This window comes from Drosophila arizonae, chromosome 2, assembly GCF_054131065.1.
Source record: "Drosophila arizonae isolate 15081-1271.41 chromosome 2, UAZ_ARI_1.0, whole genome shotgun sequence".
Taxonomy (NCBI): domain Eukaryota; kingdom Metazoa; phylum Arthropoda; class Insecta; order Diptera; family Drosophilidae; genus Drosophila; species Drosophila arizonae.
In genome coordinates, this window is record NC_142922.1 from 8,864,617 (window position 1) to 8,882,584 (window position 17,968).

The 17,968-nt window shown below is 38.5% G+C and overlaps 1 protein-coding gene across 5 annotated transcripts in view; it reads left to right on the plus strand.

The window, feature by feature from the left end:
* The first annotated feature begins 212 nt into the window (after window positions 1-212).
* Ptp99A (Protein tyrosine phosphatase 99A) overlaps window positions 213-17,968 on the plus strand; it is a 153,327-nt gene continuing 135,571 nt past the window's right edge. For all 5 annotated transcript variants that reach the window (XM_089466305.1, XM_018013504.2, XM_089466342.1 and 2 more), the window contains exons 1-2: window positions 213-584; window positions 10,072-10,559. In XM_089466305.1, coding sequence (XP_089322431.1) covers window positions 10,436-10,559 — 124 coding nt within the window. In that variant the 5' untranslated portion in view covers window positions 213-584; window positions 10,072-10,435. The remainder of the gene's footprint in view (window positions 585-10,071; window positions 10,560-17,968) is intronic.

Below are 17,968 nucleotides of genomic sequence, written 5' to 3' on the forward strand. Positions count from 1 at the left end.
TCAGCAGCATTTGTAGACGCTGCGTGTGGTGAGTTTCGGAGTGCCCATTTGACTCTCTTATTGGCGACCGAAATGTCCAAGGCATTACCCGAACTGCTAACGCCAGCCACTTCGGCTGCGCGTGGTGGGTTGTATGCCGAGCACTTCGGCAATGGCGACACGAAGCGGCGCGTCGCTGCCCGCTGATTGAGTTGAGAATTTATTAGCGCAAAAAACGAAGAAGCTTCAGTCTCGTGTTTGTTGTGCGCTCGTAAGGATGTGTCCGCAGCCGCTGACGGACCTCGTGCGTTCGCGTCGCGTGTGCGCGCGTTCCCAACGCTGAACGCTTCAGCCGTGTTTCAATCGCTTTTCCATGCCAACAAATTAAACATAAAAGGAAATTAAAAAAAAGAATAAAATAAAATAAATAAGAAGAAAATTTAATTATCCCGAAAAACGCCAAAGGCGAGTGTTGAAATAAAAAAAGTCAAGTGTGTAATTAATGTTTTATTTAGTGTTCCGTTCGTGTGGCAGCCACCGGCTGCAGCAAGCGGCAGCAGCCCAATAAGCGGCCAACAAGTGCAACAACAGCCAACAACGAAAAGGTGCCTACAACTGACCCACAATTTGCACTAAAACATAACTCACTGCACCGCACCTACAGCCCCCCAACACCCCAACCCCTCAACCCCCTAATTCCACCATTTGCACATACCGCAACCCTTCGGGGCATGCCACACTTTTGAGGCATGCAAATTTTTGGCGTTGCATATTCCTGTACACAATCAAATTTCTTTTCGGGGCCTCGCCGCAAATGCAAATATTTTCGCATTTATGCAAAGCGCCCAAAGCGTTTCGCGCCACGCCCCCTTTGGCATTTGACGCCTACACTTGAATGAAAGTTGATGTTCAAAACAAAAGAGAATTGCAACTAGATCTGAGCTTAAATGGTTCTTACTCAAAAAATGTTTGAAATTTGTTTATTTTTTTTTTTTTTTCTGTTTTTAGTATAACTGAATAGTAAACAAAACATGAGGAAAAGGCAAACAATTATTTTAAGTTAAGAAAATCCTGTGTTAAGATTTATGCAAAAAATCTAAAGAAAATGTTTTAAGGAAATTTAATATAAAATATAATAATATAAAGTATAAAAAAAAAAAATATATATATATATATATATATAATAATAATAAAATATGGTATTAAACAATGCTCAAGAAAATACATAATATAATATATATTAAAAAAAAAATAAATAAAAAATTGTAATAAATTTGAACAAAGTTTAAGAAAATTTCTGGCTTTGGGCCACAAAATCTTACAATCGAATTAATTATTTAAAACGGGGAAAAAAAGCTTTCGACCTATTTTGCTTTTTAGCTTAAGTTAAAAGTTCTAAACTTGATTAAGCCCTGCCACGCCCAGCAGCGTGAACGCCTTTCAATTAATTAGTTTAATTAGTGTGGGCTGTTGGCGCTTTTGCTTAACCGAAAGAATTGTTTTGGCATTTGCAAAACGACTTTGAAAACTTTCGCAAAAGGCGCTCAGGCCGAATTCTAATGGCAAACCTTAACGCACAAGCACACACACACACATACACCCACACACATACGCACACACAGTGAGTCGAAAAAGGACCTCGATCAACGTTTCATGTGCCATTTAACAAACACTAAGCGAACCCTTTGCGACCATTTTTCTTAATTTCATTCGCTTCTTCTCGACAACGGCAACAGCAGCTCAGTCAATTGCGCTACATGTTTGAATACCCTGCAGATGGGCATATGCGTGCGGATATGCAAGATGTAACAAGTGCATGTAGAGTGAAAGAGTGGGCGAGAGCAGGCAGAGTAGAGCGAGTGAGACAGTTAATGTGGGCTCTAATCAGTCGGACAATCGGCATAAATCTTATATAAATCGATTGTATATGATAAATATCGGGCTAGTCTAATATCGACAGCTTAATTTGGATCTACCTACTCAGGCAGCGAAAGCTATAGAGCTCCCTCTCTTTCGCTCTCAAATTAAAATTATTGCTATATAGGCAACACATTTGCATACCCCATCGGCTGCTTTTCTAGGGTATGAAGTGTTCATCATGTGCGTTTTTTAATGTTGCTCATTGGCCAGTTGTTTTTTCATTTTTATGCTTGGCCATTTCGTTTTGGGGGCAACAAAAGCCGCCAGCGACTTAAGACATTTCGTGGCTCTAAATGGCAGCAGGAGGCATGAGGCATGCGGCTTGGGGCATGTGGGCTGGGAGCTTGTGGCAGGCTCTGTGCGGCAGCCAGTGAAAGCAAACTAAAAGAAAATTTATTTACTTTGCCACTGAATTTGCGCTGATTTCGTGTTGTTGTTTTTGCTGCTGCGGCTGCTGCTGTTGTTGTTGTTGTTGCCACTGACCGTTGCCCCAATGGCCTGCTGCTCGATTGCCTCATTTGTTGTTTGCCCCACTCAACAACAACAACAACAGCAACAGCAACAAAGAAAAGTAGGCAACAGCAAAAAATGTTTGTCAACAAACGCAGCCAGGCACAAAAATAATATCAAAAACTAAGTTGAAGGCAAAGCCAAAGATGCCACACACACACACATCTGTCTCTCTCTCTCTCTCTCTCTCTGTCTCTCTCTGTCCCTGTCGCTCTGCCATACACAGATGGCATATTTTTGGCTCAAGTGTGCCACGTCCGGCGCACAACTATGAGTATTTTAAAATTTGTGGCACGTGCCCCAAATAGCAAACATCAGCAAATAATAAATTCATTGTAAGCCAACGCACGGCGCTGCCTGCACTTGAGCAGCAGCCAAGTACGAGCCAAAGGGACATGCGGCATGCGGCATGCAGCATGTGGCATGTGGCGTGCGGCATCTGGCATGGGGCATGTACCAGAGATGAGTGGCTGACCGGCTGTGCAACCAAATTAGCTGCTTTACTTTCCTTTCTGCTCATTTCTATTCTTTCTCCTTCTCCTTCTCCTTCGACTCCTCCTACTCGTCCTCCTTCTCCTCCTCCCTCTCCTTCGCCTCTTCTTTCAATTATTTTGTTGGGCAGCTAAGCTCGGTTTACGGCACGCTTAGCCATTACGTTTGTGTGAGTGGCATGCAACAACTGCAGCGCAGACAAATACCAAAAACTACTTGCCGCATCTTGCGGCACAGGCGGCCATTGTGGCCAGCACTTGCAGCAATTACAATTGCATTTGTGTGCGTGTGTGCATTTTCTTTCTCCTTATGTGGCAACACCTGCTGTGGCTGCGGCTGCGGCTGCTTCGATACTTGAGAAAAGCTGCAGCTGCAGCTGCACTTGAGCTGCGTGTTGCTATTCATTGTGCAACGTGTGGCATCATAAGCTGCAGTCAGCGCTGGAGCAGCTACAGACAAATGCTTGCAACATAATGTTGACACGCGGCTTTTGTTGCTCGCCTTTGAATTTCCGTGGCTCTTGCAGTCTTCTGTAACAGTGTGTGTGTGTGTGAGTGTATCAGTGCACGTGTGTGTGTTTGCAACCTGTGTAATTTCCATTGGAATTAAGTAGTTGGCAGTTTGTTTCTCAGCAAGCAAAATTCTTGAAGAATTATTTTTAGCGAAAATAATTTTTAATTTTTTTATTTTATTTTTTTTTCTCTAACATTTTAGTTGCAAGAGAAAAATGTTTTAAATTATTGTTAAAATATAGATAAAAATAATACATTTATAAAACTGTGTTTCAAAACTGTTACAGAAAAACGGTTAAAGTGAGTGAAAATAAGTGAAATTTGTTTGTTGAATAACAATATAGAAAAAATATTTAAGAAAATGATACAAAAGTATTTAAAAGGCACAAAGAAAATATATTTGATAGTAATATCTATAAATATATATAAATATATATAACTAATAGGAATTTTCATTATTCTTGTAAATCATACATTCCCAAACGCCAAATGACAGAAAATGCGAGTAAAAGTAAAAGAAAATAGAAAATTCAAAGAAATTGCGAATAAAAAATAAATAGTTCAATCTATTCTAAAAGTGAAATGTTTACCAGCAATTCAGTAAAAAAAATATCAAATGAAATAGAATGCAAATTTAAATAGAAGAAATCGGTTTTATTTATTTTCCAAGGAAAATTAATCGAGAATTTTAAGCATAATTTATGCTGCCAAATGAATTAAAAAACTATTTGCTTTTTTTTAAATTAAATCAGATCTTTTCGTGTTTTTTTTTTTCTGTCTATATTAAAAAAAGGTTTAAAATGGTAATTATTTCATTTGAAAATTTGGCACTTATAAAAATTGCAATTGAAAAGTATTGCCTATGAATTGAATATGAATATTTATTTTACCTTATAGTTTCTTAATATATAGTAATTGATAGCAGCAAGAAATTTTTATTTTCATTAATGGAATATGATTTTCTTATTTTTAAGATATTTTCTTAAACAGATCCAGATGTATTTTAAAAATAATTTGTGTCATAAATCAACGCAGATTTCTTAGAGCTAATTTTGTATGAAAATAGTTTTCAGTAGAAATAACTATATTATTGTTATTTTTTATTTCATTTTATTTAATTTTTTTCACATTTACTTTATATTTTTTGCAAATCAATGTAAATCATTATAAAGCATTCTTGGCCTGTGCTGTTCCTTTTGGCCAATTCTTCTTCTTCTTCTTTACCTAGCTCTAATTATCGCTCTTGTGCAGCTCAAGCGGAAAGGGATAAAAACTTGACTATTTATTCGCGTGCATTTGCGACATGTCAAAGCTTTTCATTTATATCAGATGCTTATTCGCAGCAATTTATTCTCTTCTTCTTCCTCTTTTTTTTGCATTATTTATTTATGCAACTTCATTGCGCCGCGCCCCGCTCAGCTTTCACCTTGCTTCTTCCTCCATTTCCGCTGGCTTAATTCATTTTTTATTTCAACGTAAATAAGCAGTAAATTACAAGCTGCAACAGCAACAGTTGCTGCTGTCTCAGTTGTTGCCGTTGCTGTTGCTGCTTGTCCTTTGCATATTTCGTGTAATATTGTTGCTTACTTTATGCAGTCGAGTCCTTGCCGCTAGCTCAGCCATATTTCTGCTTACCCTGCCCCGCCCTGCACCTGCCCAGTGGCAAGTGTCAGCTGCCTGCCGTTAGCCCCATCTGCTCGTTGCTATTCATTAACAACCTGCGCAATTTAAGTTCAAGTTCTGTCAGCTCCAGCAGTAGCATTCGGTTGCATTTTTCTACACTGCGCGAAACGCTGTTCCGCTTTGTCATAACTGCAAATCGGCTAGTGACATCTGAACTATTTACTCGGGGATTTCTTGTCCACTTGCTCGCCCCTGCCCCGCCTCACCTAGTCTTAACTCCGGCTGTCAACCCTTCAGCAGTTACTTTTGTGGAATAGAAAGAAAATGCTGAACGGAAATGTTCGCTGGCAGTTTAATTGCTTTGCTTTGCTGCATCGACAACTGCTCATTAGCTGGGCCAAAAGAGCGCGGCTGGAGTGAGGGGGAGGCTAACTTGTTGAGTTGGTCAGCAGCAGTTGGCAACCACTTGATGAGGCTCGAGCTGGCCCCAAGTCGTTAAGGTGCTTAGCGCAAGGCGACTCCAGGCAAGACACTCCACCCTGAGAGTCCACTGCGAGGCTAACAGCTAACAGCTAACGGCAAACGGCAAACGCAACTGTAAATGTTACTATTAGCCATTAGTGGGCTTCAGCGTCTCTGTTTGGATTAGACGGCGTCTACGCTCGTTAAGTGTCAGGTGCTTGCGCAGCGCCTACTCCCAGTCAAAGACACGGCCCGTCTATATAGTGATTATATGTATATAACGATTATATGTCTGCCATACATATTTTATTTAAAAGCATAGTCAGTCGTCAGACAGCAACGTATAATTATAGTGAGCGCTAAAGAAATGTGTCCCCAATGTGTGCTGTTCGATGAATTTTACTATGACTTAAAAGTGCCAGTAAAGGCAAGTGAGCTAAACTTGTGGAACCAATGAGTGCAACAGAGGAGAAAAGAATGGAATAGAATGTGCTCTACAATAGCATAATATGTAATATAATATAATGAGATGAAAGCTTAACTCGATTGTGCATGTTTTATTACAATAAATTGTTGGCATTCAAAGCGTCCTACAAAGCAGAGAAACATTTGAACAAGTTTCGGAGCAACTCGAAATTCTCGGCTTTTATTTCCAAGAACTCGCCCACAATGGAGTGCACTGGGAGTCGAACCCCACTTACGGATTTCTGGCTTTCTTGGCTTCTCAGTATCAAATCAATTGATGATTAAATTTAGAATTTATTCAGAAATACTGAAAATCAAATCAGAAAACAGAAAAGGCACAGAAAATATGTAAATTTCATTGGAAGTTCATTAAATTTAATAATTAATAGGGATTTAGTTGTTATTTATGAACAAATATTTGCAGCTCACTACATTTTTTTTTTTTTTTTTTTTTTTTTTTCTATAAACATTTTTCATATTTTTAATTAATTTTATATATTTGTATTTCATATATTTTAATTCATTTATTTTTTAGCTACTTAAAAATAGTTTGTCTATTAATTTACTGTGTTAAAAATTCCATCTTACTCATTTCTTTGCTCTTTTCATAGAGCATTTATTTCGTATGGCTATATAGACAGTCAAAACTCCAAATCAAGTTAATAATACTGTTAAGCCTAACAGATATCAAGAGTACGTAATTTAAAGTACCTTTGTTTATTTAAAAAATAATGCAAGCACTGAAGCAGAAATAATTCTTTGTCCATTCAGTTGGCAAATGTGTTGAACGCAATAATCTCTGCTTTCGAGCTTAAGTCCTGCTCTTGATTCTCTGTAACTAACAACATTTTAATGACTTTCAACAGGGCAAATAAATGTTGAGCGGGATTCACACTGAATTCGCAAATTGCCACAGCAAAAAAACTATAAAAAAAAGAAAGAAGAGAGATATTAAAAGCTAAAAAGTCAGGTGGAAAACAAAACATTTGAATACCCTTTATTGCAGCTGCACACAAATGGGGTTTGCTGCCCCAGAGTGAGGGGTTTGCATTTTTGTGGAGCAATTGTTAGCCGAACATAAATGTGTACACAGGGGTGTGTCAGCAGTGGGAGTTGGATTCCACAATTATACTTTATACACACTTGTGCACGCTCCTGGCAGATTCAAGTCCAAAATAATACATGCATAGCCACAAAAACTTATTTACCCGAAAATGTTTGTATGTTCCGTGTGCGGACAGTCAGATGTGTAGCTACATCTATAAACATACATATATATATTAACACACAATATATGTATATATGCAATGAGAGAAATGTAAGAAAAAACTTTAATTACCAGCAGCCCGAACCGAACTGAGAGCAACAAAAGTGAAAAGGGAGAATATGTAGTAATAACACATAAATCAACGTGTGGAACAACAATTTGTTTATCCCAAAAACTTGCTGCATTTTCATTTGAAAGCCAAGCGGGCTGCAATATGAAATTTTCTATATGAAAATGTTTTATTTTAAAGGCACAGGCAAAGGAAACTTGTTGGCAAATATTAAAAGGAAATTCGAATTGTGAACTCTACAAAGGAAAAGCAAAATGAACATGTAAATTATAGTCTGCAAATACCAATAAAAATAGCAAATATATTTTCAGTTTTCTTTCAATGATTGATAGTTAGTTTGGATAGAAACAGATATTTGAAAACCTGCAATGATTATAGTTCATCAGAGTAACAAGACAAGGCAATGCATCGGAAGTTGGTAACAAAGTCTACTGAATATATAACAAAAAGGTTCTTCAAATGGGCTTATAGATAACCAGCTTATATTGTGTGTGCACGAACCTTTGTTAGTTGAAAATAATTACCTTATATACGAGTGCAGCCCTGGCGCATGTAAATATACATATATGTGTTTTTATATATACAAATAAATGTATAAAATATTTGCATGTATAGTTTTTAATATTTGTTATGCTGCAACCATATTTAAAAAACTTACATTTTTTCAAGAGTTGATATATTCAATATAAAATATTTGCCAACAAAAAGTTCTCGTAAGCTTTAATTATTCAACAGAGTTAAGAGTTTTGATTAAAAGTTAAAAAGCACAATTTTACAAATAATGATTAAAACACTTCAAACTGTTTTTGTTCGCAGTTGAGTTGAGAGAGAAATGAGAAATAAGTTGTGTGTGCCTGCATTACAGTCCAATTTTTGTTAGCTACTTTATAGTTTGATATAATTATGTACAGGCATTTTATTTTCGTTTACTACTCAATAAAAAATAAATGAAATTTGTGATACATGTTTTAAAATTTTTTTAAATTTTTTAAATTTTTCAGGCAAACTTTAACAATTTATTCGACTTGATTAGATTAGATTCGTATACCCTCTTCTATTTTGTCTGAAAGCAAGCCTAGTAATAGTTTAAAGATTATTAAAACATTTTATATAATAGCTCTTCTCTGTCTCTCTAATATTGACGTATAGGAAACGTTTGTCAGTGCTTAAACCAAGTTGTTGGCCCTTCAATCATGCGTGTTGGCTTTAAGCTAGAAGCTCTTAGCTGGCCTTGGGGTTAGGCATTGGGGTTGCCTTAAAAAAACTTTGATCTCAATTGAAATATAGGTGAAATCTTTATTAATTAAATTGATCGCAAAAGTGGGATGCTGCAGCAGCTCCTGTATCAATGACAGCATCTGTTGGCCTGCTCAGCCTGTGCGTTTTGGGGCGTACGCAACATGCCACAAATGGGGGCAAAGAATTAAAAGGTGCAGCGAAAACTTTCGTTTCAGTTTTGTAGCTGTGCCAACGTTAAAATGAAAGTTTTTAAAAGCAACCACAACATTTACGTCATGTGTGTGAGCGAGAAAGAGGGAGAGGTGATGTTGTTGCTGTTGTTGTTGTTCAAGCTGTAGTTAAGCTTGTTGCTGCTGCTGCTGCTGCTGCTGCTGCTGCTGTTGCTGCTGCTGTTGCTGCTGGCTGTGTAGCATGTTCCGCATCAAAGTGGCAGCTTTAAGGCGCTTACTGCTCAGTTTGCACTTTTTATAGTCAAAAGGCAACACGCCAAGTTGCAGCAGCAACAACAATTGCAAACAGCACCATTTGTTGCCACATGTTGTAACTGTTGCCGCATTAAATGTGCAACCCTCAGCTGCGGTTCAATGTTGCTGCTGTTGTTGTTGTCGTTGTTGCTGCTGCTGCTGCTGCTGCTGCTGTTGCGAATTTCACTTTTATGTTGGCGCATCCTACGCTGCTTTTATGCTGTTGCAGCCGCTGCAGCGCCGCACCACCTCGGCTCAGCTCCATTAGTTCACTGGGCACCACCAGCGGAGATTTCACTTCATTTTATGTTGTCAGACTTCCGAGTGCGCCGAGTTCTTGTTATAAAAAAGCCAAATTCATTTTGCACATATAACTTTTATAACCCACACAAACACACATACACACACAGACCTCTCTCACTCTCACTCTCAGTCTTTCTATATCTATGTGTGTTTGTGTGTGTGTTGTGTTTATGCTCCCTGCTGCTTCAACTTGACATCTCCTGGTTAATTCTGCAACCGCAGCTCGAAAATGACAGGCGCACACAGTTGGAAACTCGTTTTTTGTTGGCGCATTTGCAGTTCCCTTTGGGGCATTATTTATTGACGGCCAAAAGGGCTGCTAGCCCATTTTGCAAGCAACCGAATTCGAGCAGAAATTTGGCATTTTCATATATATTTTTTTATATGGAATTAGAAATTGGCGCGCACATTCGAGAAGAAAAATCTGAAATGAATGTTTGTATATATAATAGTTTCCTTGAAACTATTATATGCTGTGCATATGATCACATGTATTTATTATTAAAGTACACTCTTTATTATTGTATAAAATCCTTACACATTACTCCTGTTCTCAAATCCTTTCAATTCATTAAAGTAAAGTGCACAAATATTCCATGCCTCCATATTTACGCACATTGGAAGTCAACATGAATTTCTCTTAGTAGATAAATATAGCTTTCACTAATCAATTTCGAAAACATAAATAAAACTCTTGCAATCTTTTCAGCAGCTAATAATCAAATATTGGCACAATGAAAATAAACATTCTTTTCCATTTTACAGCTTCAATAAAATGATAACCTGAGGCTTCGACTCTGCATGTAAACAGTTTAAATTGAAAATTCAAAAGTATAAATAAAAAAAAAACTAGTAAAAACATTAAGCGAGGCAGAGAGAGAGAGAAAGAGAGAGCGTGTAACAAATTGGCCAACGAAAGTAAACAAAAATATAATTCAATTGAATAACCCATGGGCGAAAACTTCAACCCATCCAAATACCATTAAAAATAAGAAAAAAAAATTAAAAAAAAAAAAAAAATCACGCAACGTAAACCACCGCAAAGCACTTGCTTTCAGAAAGAGATAAATATATAGAAAAGGATACAAATTGAAACAGCAGCAACAGCCGCAAAAGCCACGCCCACAAAATGACGCTGCGCATATCGGTGAAATCGAGAAATCATCTTGGACTCATTATTTATGGCTTTGTCTGGCTGCTGATAACGACAACAACATCAACAATGCCATCCATCGAAGCTGGACGAATTTTCGGTGAGTTGAACAAAACACGATTTGCTCTTCTTCTTCTTCTTCAGTCTTTCCATTTTCTTAGCCACATTTCTATCGGTCTCTGTTGGAAAATATTCCATGAGCTGCTTTTTCCTTTCCTTTTCATTTTTCACTTTTTCTTTGTGGCCTTTATTAATGCACACAGTTTCCAGCTAATGGAATTTTTAATGCAATGAAAACGCAATGTGGACACATTTCACAAATTGGCTAAAATAAGTGAGAGCTGCGCAAGAAATGCAAATTGACAACCCTTTAGCGTCTTCTTCGTGCGCCCATACCCTGTAAGCTTTCGAGTTTTTAGAGGGTTTTAGGAGGTTTTTAGTGTAGATTAAAAATATATAAATATAATGGAAAGATTTAAATTATATAAAGGCTTTGGATTGGGAATTTTGTGGATTTTGATTTTTATGTTTATATAGGGAATATTGCACTATTTCTATACTATCCGAATGAAATTTTTCATATACTGAACAATGTAACTCAAATTTCTTAAAGCCATATTAGGAACTGCTTAGAGCTATATGATAGACCTCCATCTATCCAGAGTCTTTCATATGAGGATTAGGTTTTAATTTAAAAGAGATATCCTTTGATAACAGTTGGGCTAATAATTTTATTTATTTATTTATTTTTTTTTTTAATATTTATGCTCATCTAATGGACTTTTTCTTGGAAGTACTACTCTTCATTTACAGGGTACTTCTGGGCTGAGCATGCTCACGCGTTAGCTCACTTAATTATACTTTATTGGATTTGGGTCATATCCATGGGTACATGTTATTTTCGTATTAATTAGTATTACAAAAGGTTTCCTCTCTGTCTGCCTCGCAATGTCATGAACGTTAATGAACTGTACCTTTTGCCGTATAAGCCCCACACAACAAACAAGCAAATGCACATATGTGTGCGTGTGTGTGTTTGTATGTGTAAAAGTTCCTGTTAAAGTCAATGATTGTGTGTTTTTTATAAAAAATAATTAAATATAATTACATGACTTGAAAACACGTTTGCTCGAAATAAGGGTTTCGATTAGAAGCAGAGAGAGAAACAGAGACTCAAAGAGAGAAAGAGAGGGAGGCAGGGAGAGTGAGGCCGCAAGGCTATGTGCTGCGGTCTAATTAACCGCATTCATATATTCATAAATGAAGCGTTTTGTACATGTGGCTCTAATTTACATGTAATTATGGTCGCACAACTAGCACGGCTTTGGCCTATGCAAACACACAATAAACGTGTTGGTAAATGCCGTTTAAGGCGAAGCCTCCCAGCCAGAGGGCGGGAAAATGGCAAAGGGATATCAAAACAGCCTTCGCATGGCTAATTGCAGTTTTATCTGCCTGGACGCACTCGAAAAGGCGCACATTAGTTTGTTGTCCGTATAAAAAAAAAAAAAAAAAAAAAAAATAGTTGGCATTTGCCATGATCAAAGCCGAGAACCCACAATAACAAAAACAATAACACCAACAACAACAACGACCATTGTTGACACACATTTTGTTGTGGCTGGCCCCTAAAAAGTATGCTACGAAATTTGTGCACACGAATGAGAGAATTTGCATGGCATCAGGAGGGGCGGCAGGAGGGGCAACAATAATGCGCAGATAAAAAGAATACCGCTGCACACACACTTACAACTCTGTAAATTTGCATGTGTGTGCGTGTGTGTCTATGTGTGTTTGTGTGTATTGGCATTAGGCTGGCAGTTGTGCAACACTTTTTGTCGCGCAATTTAAATGACGCTGTCGAGTGCCAACCACCGCAGCCCCACCGCAACAACAACAGCAACTACTATGGAACTGCAGCCAGGCGTATGCTTACACACACACACACACACACACACATACGTTCGTGCAGCATTGAAAGCGTAAAGTTTACGCGCTTGTTTGCTATAATTTCGATTGTTTTCACTGCGCGCAGCAGCCGACGCCGTTGCCATTGCCGCCGTGGTGGCACCGCCACGCCCATCGATAGGTAAACAAGCCCCCCTCTGCACCCCAACAGCGCCGAGACCCTTGGCTCAACCCCTGCCCTTCGCTTGTTGCGACAGTTTGCCGTAATTTTCGTTTTATTGATGTGCGCGTCGCTGTTGTTGTTGTTGTTGTCGTTGCTGCTGTTGTTCTTGCAACTTTGCTGGCAGGCAACAACAGCTTGCAGCAGCAGCAGCAGCAACAGCAGCAGCAACAGCAACAGCAACAGCAAATGCAGTCGCATAAAATATGCCCGATAAGTGGCACACTTTAGCATTTCAGATTTTTGCAGTTGTTGCATGTTTTTGGTTAAGTGCAAGAAAATTGATGCAAAACTTTTGCCCCAAAAATGTTGCACAATTTATGCGGCACGAGGATGTGCAATTCCAGCTGCGAGCGCACACACTTTATGACCACGCCCTGATTGCCTACAATTAAGTGGGCGTCGAATGGGCAACTAATTGAGTGTATATAAAGCTGGCATGGGCCCTAGCCAGAAAGGATGCGCCATAAAGTTAGAATTTCACTTTTACTTAAGGGAATTATTAGCGTAGATATCAATGGACTTATAATGAGTAAATTATAGGTTTAATTTACTATTAATTACTATTAATTACTATTAATTACTACTATTATACTCATATTAGTTAAGTGTATGCATGAGAAAGCTATCTGCATCAAATAAATACCTCTAATAGAAATATTATTATGCCGCTGTTAAAGTTTCATAGTTTTCTTTTATTTCTGTGGAATTTGTAAATCGCTGTTTTTGTGGTAACATTTCACATATCTAAAAAATATGCATTAAAAATTTGAAAATCAAGTCCATTGTTCCACAGCCCATAGGCATCATATGTGGTTAGAGTGTAAAAACATTTTCATTGAAATTTCTTTGGCATTTGTGTTGGATTTTCTAGTTTTTCTACGAATTTTTTCGCATATTTTTTTTGCCACGAATTTTCGCCAGCTACCACAGAATGTAGCGAGCATTCAAGACAGTTATTCGATCTCTGTCAATTTGGCTCAAGTTGTCAGCAAAGCTAAATATAAAAATAATGTTTCAGCCCCTGCTCTAGCTGCTTCCATTCAGCAGCAGAACAAAACAAAACTTTGTGCCACCAAGTTTTTCTTTTCATTTCATCAGCACGTGGCAGGTGGTGGAGGTTGGCGGGAGCAGGAGGTGCGACTAGGACATGGCTATTTATATCTGCATGTTTATGTCTTTAGGACTAGGTCAAAGGTAACTAGCATTAGCTGCCAAATTGATAAATCGAGCATTTAATGAGCCACAGCAACTGTTAGAGCACTCACACATACACAACGGCACACACACACTGACACACGCATACTGACACAGATCCCTAGCTAATGATTTCGTTTTAAATTATTCATGCGTCTCCTAAGTATAAACAATTTTTATGGCCTGCCATCAGACGTACTTTATATTCAGCTCATTATGTTAAAGCCAAACAATTGGCGACATCAACACAAACAACAACAACAATAAGAAACCATTGTTGTATACATGTATATAAGTATGTATATATATAAATATATGCTTGTGCTGCTTTTTGTTTTAGCTGGGATCACATTTAAGCATGGCGTTGTCCTTGGCAGCATCGCTGTCTGGCGTAATTTCTTTATTAGATTCATTGCGCCCCTTCAGCAAATTTGCACTTGCCACAGCCACAGCCACAGCCAGCGGCAGCGACGGCTGAGACAGGCAGCAGCTGCAAACGATGCTAAAAACAATTACATAAATTGGCTTTGACTTTTAGTTGAGACTGTTGCGAGTCTAAGCCACATTTATGAACAAGTTTCGCATCGCTGAACTAACTCAAAGCAGCTGAGACTAAGGAAATACAAAATATATGTAAATATCCACTCGGTTAATATTGCAAATTTATAAAATATACATTTAGTTTAAGAATTTCTTGTGGTGGGTCGACAGATAAGTAAGAGCATTTCAAATTCGCATCGCTTCAATAGCTGTGACATGACTCAAATTCCTTGATTGGCAGCTACAAATGTCTTTTAATAGGAGTTCAAAGCATTTTTTTTTTGACGGCTTTAGGAAAAACTAAATAAGTGTAAAAGCTTTCGCAGCAGCGAATAGTAAAGAAAAGAAATTTAATTATACGACAAGCAAGTTCAAAGGAAATTCGAAATCTGAAAAAAGGCAAAAAGAAAATGAAAACAAAATAAATTAAAAATCCAAAATTCAGTTTTTGAAAGCTAATGAATGTGAACTAATGAAATTCATAGAAAAATCGAAAAGGAAATTAATTTATGCTAACTTTTCGACAATATTTGATTGCAATTAAAATGAATTTATTTACTGATCGAGCAAAAATTTGCTCTCTTTGTGACCTAAAACCTGGTTGTAGTTTGTCTTTAGAAACTTTTCGAAATGAATTGAAATTTATCCGCAAAACTAGAGAAATGCTAACATATCCGTTCGGCCAGTTGAATGGATGGAAAAGCGGAAAATTAGTCCAGAGGGAAAACTGTGTGGCTAAAAATGCATGTAAATCTTGTTGCACATATTTATTATTGTTTATGTTTTATTGTTGTTGTCATTTGGTTGTTATTGAAGCAAATAAATTGTTTTTCCATGTGGATCATTAGGCACCCTAATTGAATTGAATATTTGTTCACAAAGTTTTCCTTTGCACGCCCAGCTTAAATAAATAAACAACAATCGATTAGAAAATTATGATAATAAATATTTATAATTTCGACTGCAGTCCGCTTCGCACATCGGTGAATAAATATTGCCACAGCAAATGCAACAAAATAGAATCAACAAATATGCATCTTCGATTAAAGCTTTAATAAAATATTTCAATTAGAATGCTGCCTGATAAACACAAATGAATTTCGACACGAATTCATGCAATTCGTCTGAATTAGCATATTTATGGCTGCAGTAGAAGGAAAAGACCAAAGAATAACTGAATAAATTTATATGAATTAAATTGATTTCATATTCAATTAAAATGTGAGTAAGTGAAGTAAAAATAATAATCAAATTGTAAGATAAATTTTGCATTAGCTACAGTCGAGTAAAAACCATAAATACCTTGATATAAGATTCCACTAACTAAAGCAGGAATAAATGTGAATGAATAAATTATTTAGCTTGTACAATGCAAATCTCTTGTATAAGGAAAGTGTCATTAAGGTCTCTATATGACCTACTTCTAATCTGGCATTGCATCACGTTAACAACAAGGCCTTACTAGGCCTCATTTAACTTAAAGCGTTAACTTAAGGCTATATATTAATTTGATACACCCAAAAATAATAGATTCTAAATCTAACTCAACCGTTAAGCACTTAAGACATTTAAGCCAGGCTAAGGCCGTGCTCGCTTGTAAAACTTTCAAGCTGACAAATGTTGGCCCTTATAAATGAATTCCATCTTCGAGCTCTCTAGCGGCTCAGCTTTAAACATCGCCACAAATGCCGCCACAGCGAACATGCCACAAGAGGTGCTCACCTGCCTCATTATCCTTGCTGCGTAAGTTGCTGCTGCTGCCGTTGCCGTTGCCACTGCCTCTGCCTCTGCTTCTGCTGGCGCCTGCGAGTGCCTATTATAATCCCAGCTAAGCCGCTGCGATTATTGTCTACAAAATTCATGTATTTCATTATTAGGCAGCGTAACGGCAGCCAGAACAGCGGCTCAGCGTATCCGGCTTCAGCAGGCAGCCAGCAGCCGGCAGCCGGCTAGGCTCGTGTCCTGTGGCCGTGCTCATAGTCGCTTGTTCATTTGCTGTCATAATTTAATTTTTGCCACCGCCCAGGCACTCACACACACACACACCCACGTATACACACATATTCAGCGAGCAGCAGACAGTTAGGCAGAAAGCACATCCTGTCGGACTTGGGCTGTCTGCCTGTGGCCTGCGGCTGGCCTCCTTCATCCTTCTCATTTTTTGCTCTCCATCCGCTTGACATGCAAAGCACTGCAAATGTTGTCTATGGCAAAGCAGAGAAAAAACGAAAATGAAAACAAAAATCAGCCAGCAACACGATGTCAAATGGACATGGACAGGCCTCAAAAATCCCAATGTGGTTTTGCTACACAGCGGCTCATTAATCCCTGCAGTTGAATGGCCATCGCCGTCGCCGTCTCCGTCGCCGCTGTGCCGTAACCTTTTGAGGCTTTGTCTTGTCTCCCGTTGCCGCCTCCTGCCCTGTTCAGAGCCCGCACATAAATCAGTTGCCTTTGGGCACTTTATCTACATCAGTTACAGCATCAACTGGCATATCGCAATTTCATATCTGTCTTTCTCTTATTCTCTCTCTCTTTCTCTCGCTCTCTGGGTTGCTCCCCATTTGGGGCGCTCAATTTGCTACGCAAATTATAAACACCAAATGAAAAAAAAGAGGAAAAAATTGAAGCGCTGCATAAAAACTTCAAACTTGGCCAAAATTGAAATGCCTCAAGCTGATTTCAACATTCATGCGCGAAAAGTCAATAATGAACATTTCCCGGCTGAGCCAAGGGGCCAAGGTCTTAAGCTGCCTCCGCCTGCGCCGCCTCCTCGCCGCCTCGACGCCGTGCCAAATGTAATAAAATTCGCATAAAAACATTTCACAGGCTTTGGACGCGCCTCGCAGCTGCCTGCTAAACTTGTGCCATCCGCCCGGAGAGCGAAAGGAGAGCGGACGGAGCCCGTTGGCCCGGTGGCTCGGTGGTCCGGTAGTCCGTAGTGCCGAGCCGGAGAGATCATGTGACAGCAGGAGAAATTAAAGCAAGCTGCTTAAAAAGTTGTGCAGCATCCGGACAAACGGCCGCAGTTGAGTTTGTGGCAGCACAAATAGCTTGCAGCACAGTTGCTGCTGCAGGCACAGTGGGCACTTTGGGTAATTTGTGAGACAATTATTTGATTGCGGCTGAGCAGGCAAATGAATTAAAATTTAACATTTATGTATAACCTAGAGAAACATGTTTAATATATATTTTAAGCTATTTAATATAAATATTTTTCTTAAATTTTGGCATTCAGTTTAATTAAATTATTTTATTTGTCTATTTTGTCATATATTTGCCACTTCCTCTGGGCATTTCTATGGCACTGTCAATGCCAACGCCTTCTGCAGTTGGCAGGATGCCCAAAAGTTGTGCCGCCTTGTGACGTGGCGCCTATCAAAACCAATTTACTAACGAAGCACATAAATCCAATTTCTGGCCAACACAGCAACAGCTCAACAACAACAACTACAACAAAAGTGAAGAAAAGAATTGTCTAGTGTTTGTTGTAGGCAGCGACAATTTCCGCATCCGCTAGACTTGGCCCTTGCTCGGCGTCTCTAAATTACTCGTCCTGCTTGTCTTGCTCTAGCGTTTAGTTTATTAGGCTTATCAGGATGGGTTTATTAGGCGTCTCCTGCCCCCACCAACGCCAGCCTGTG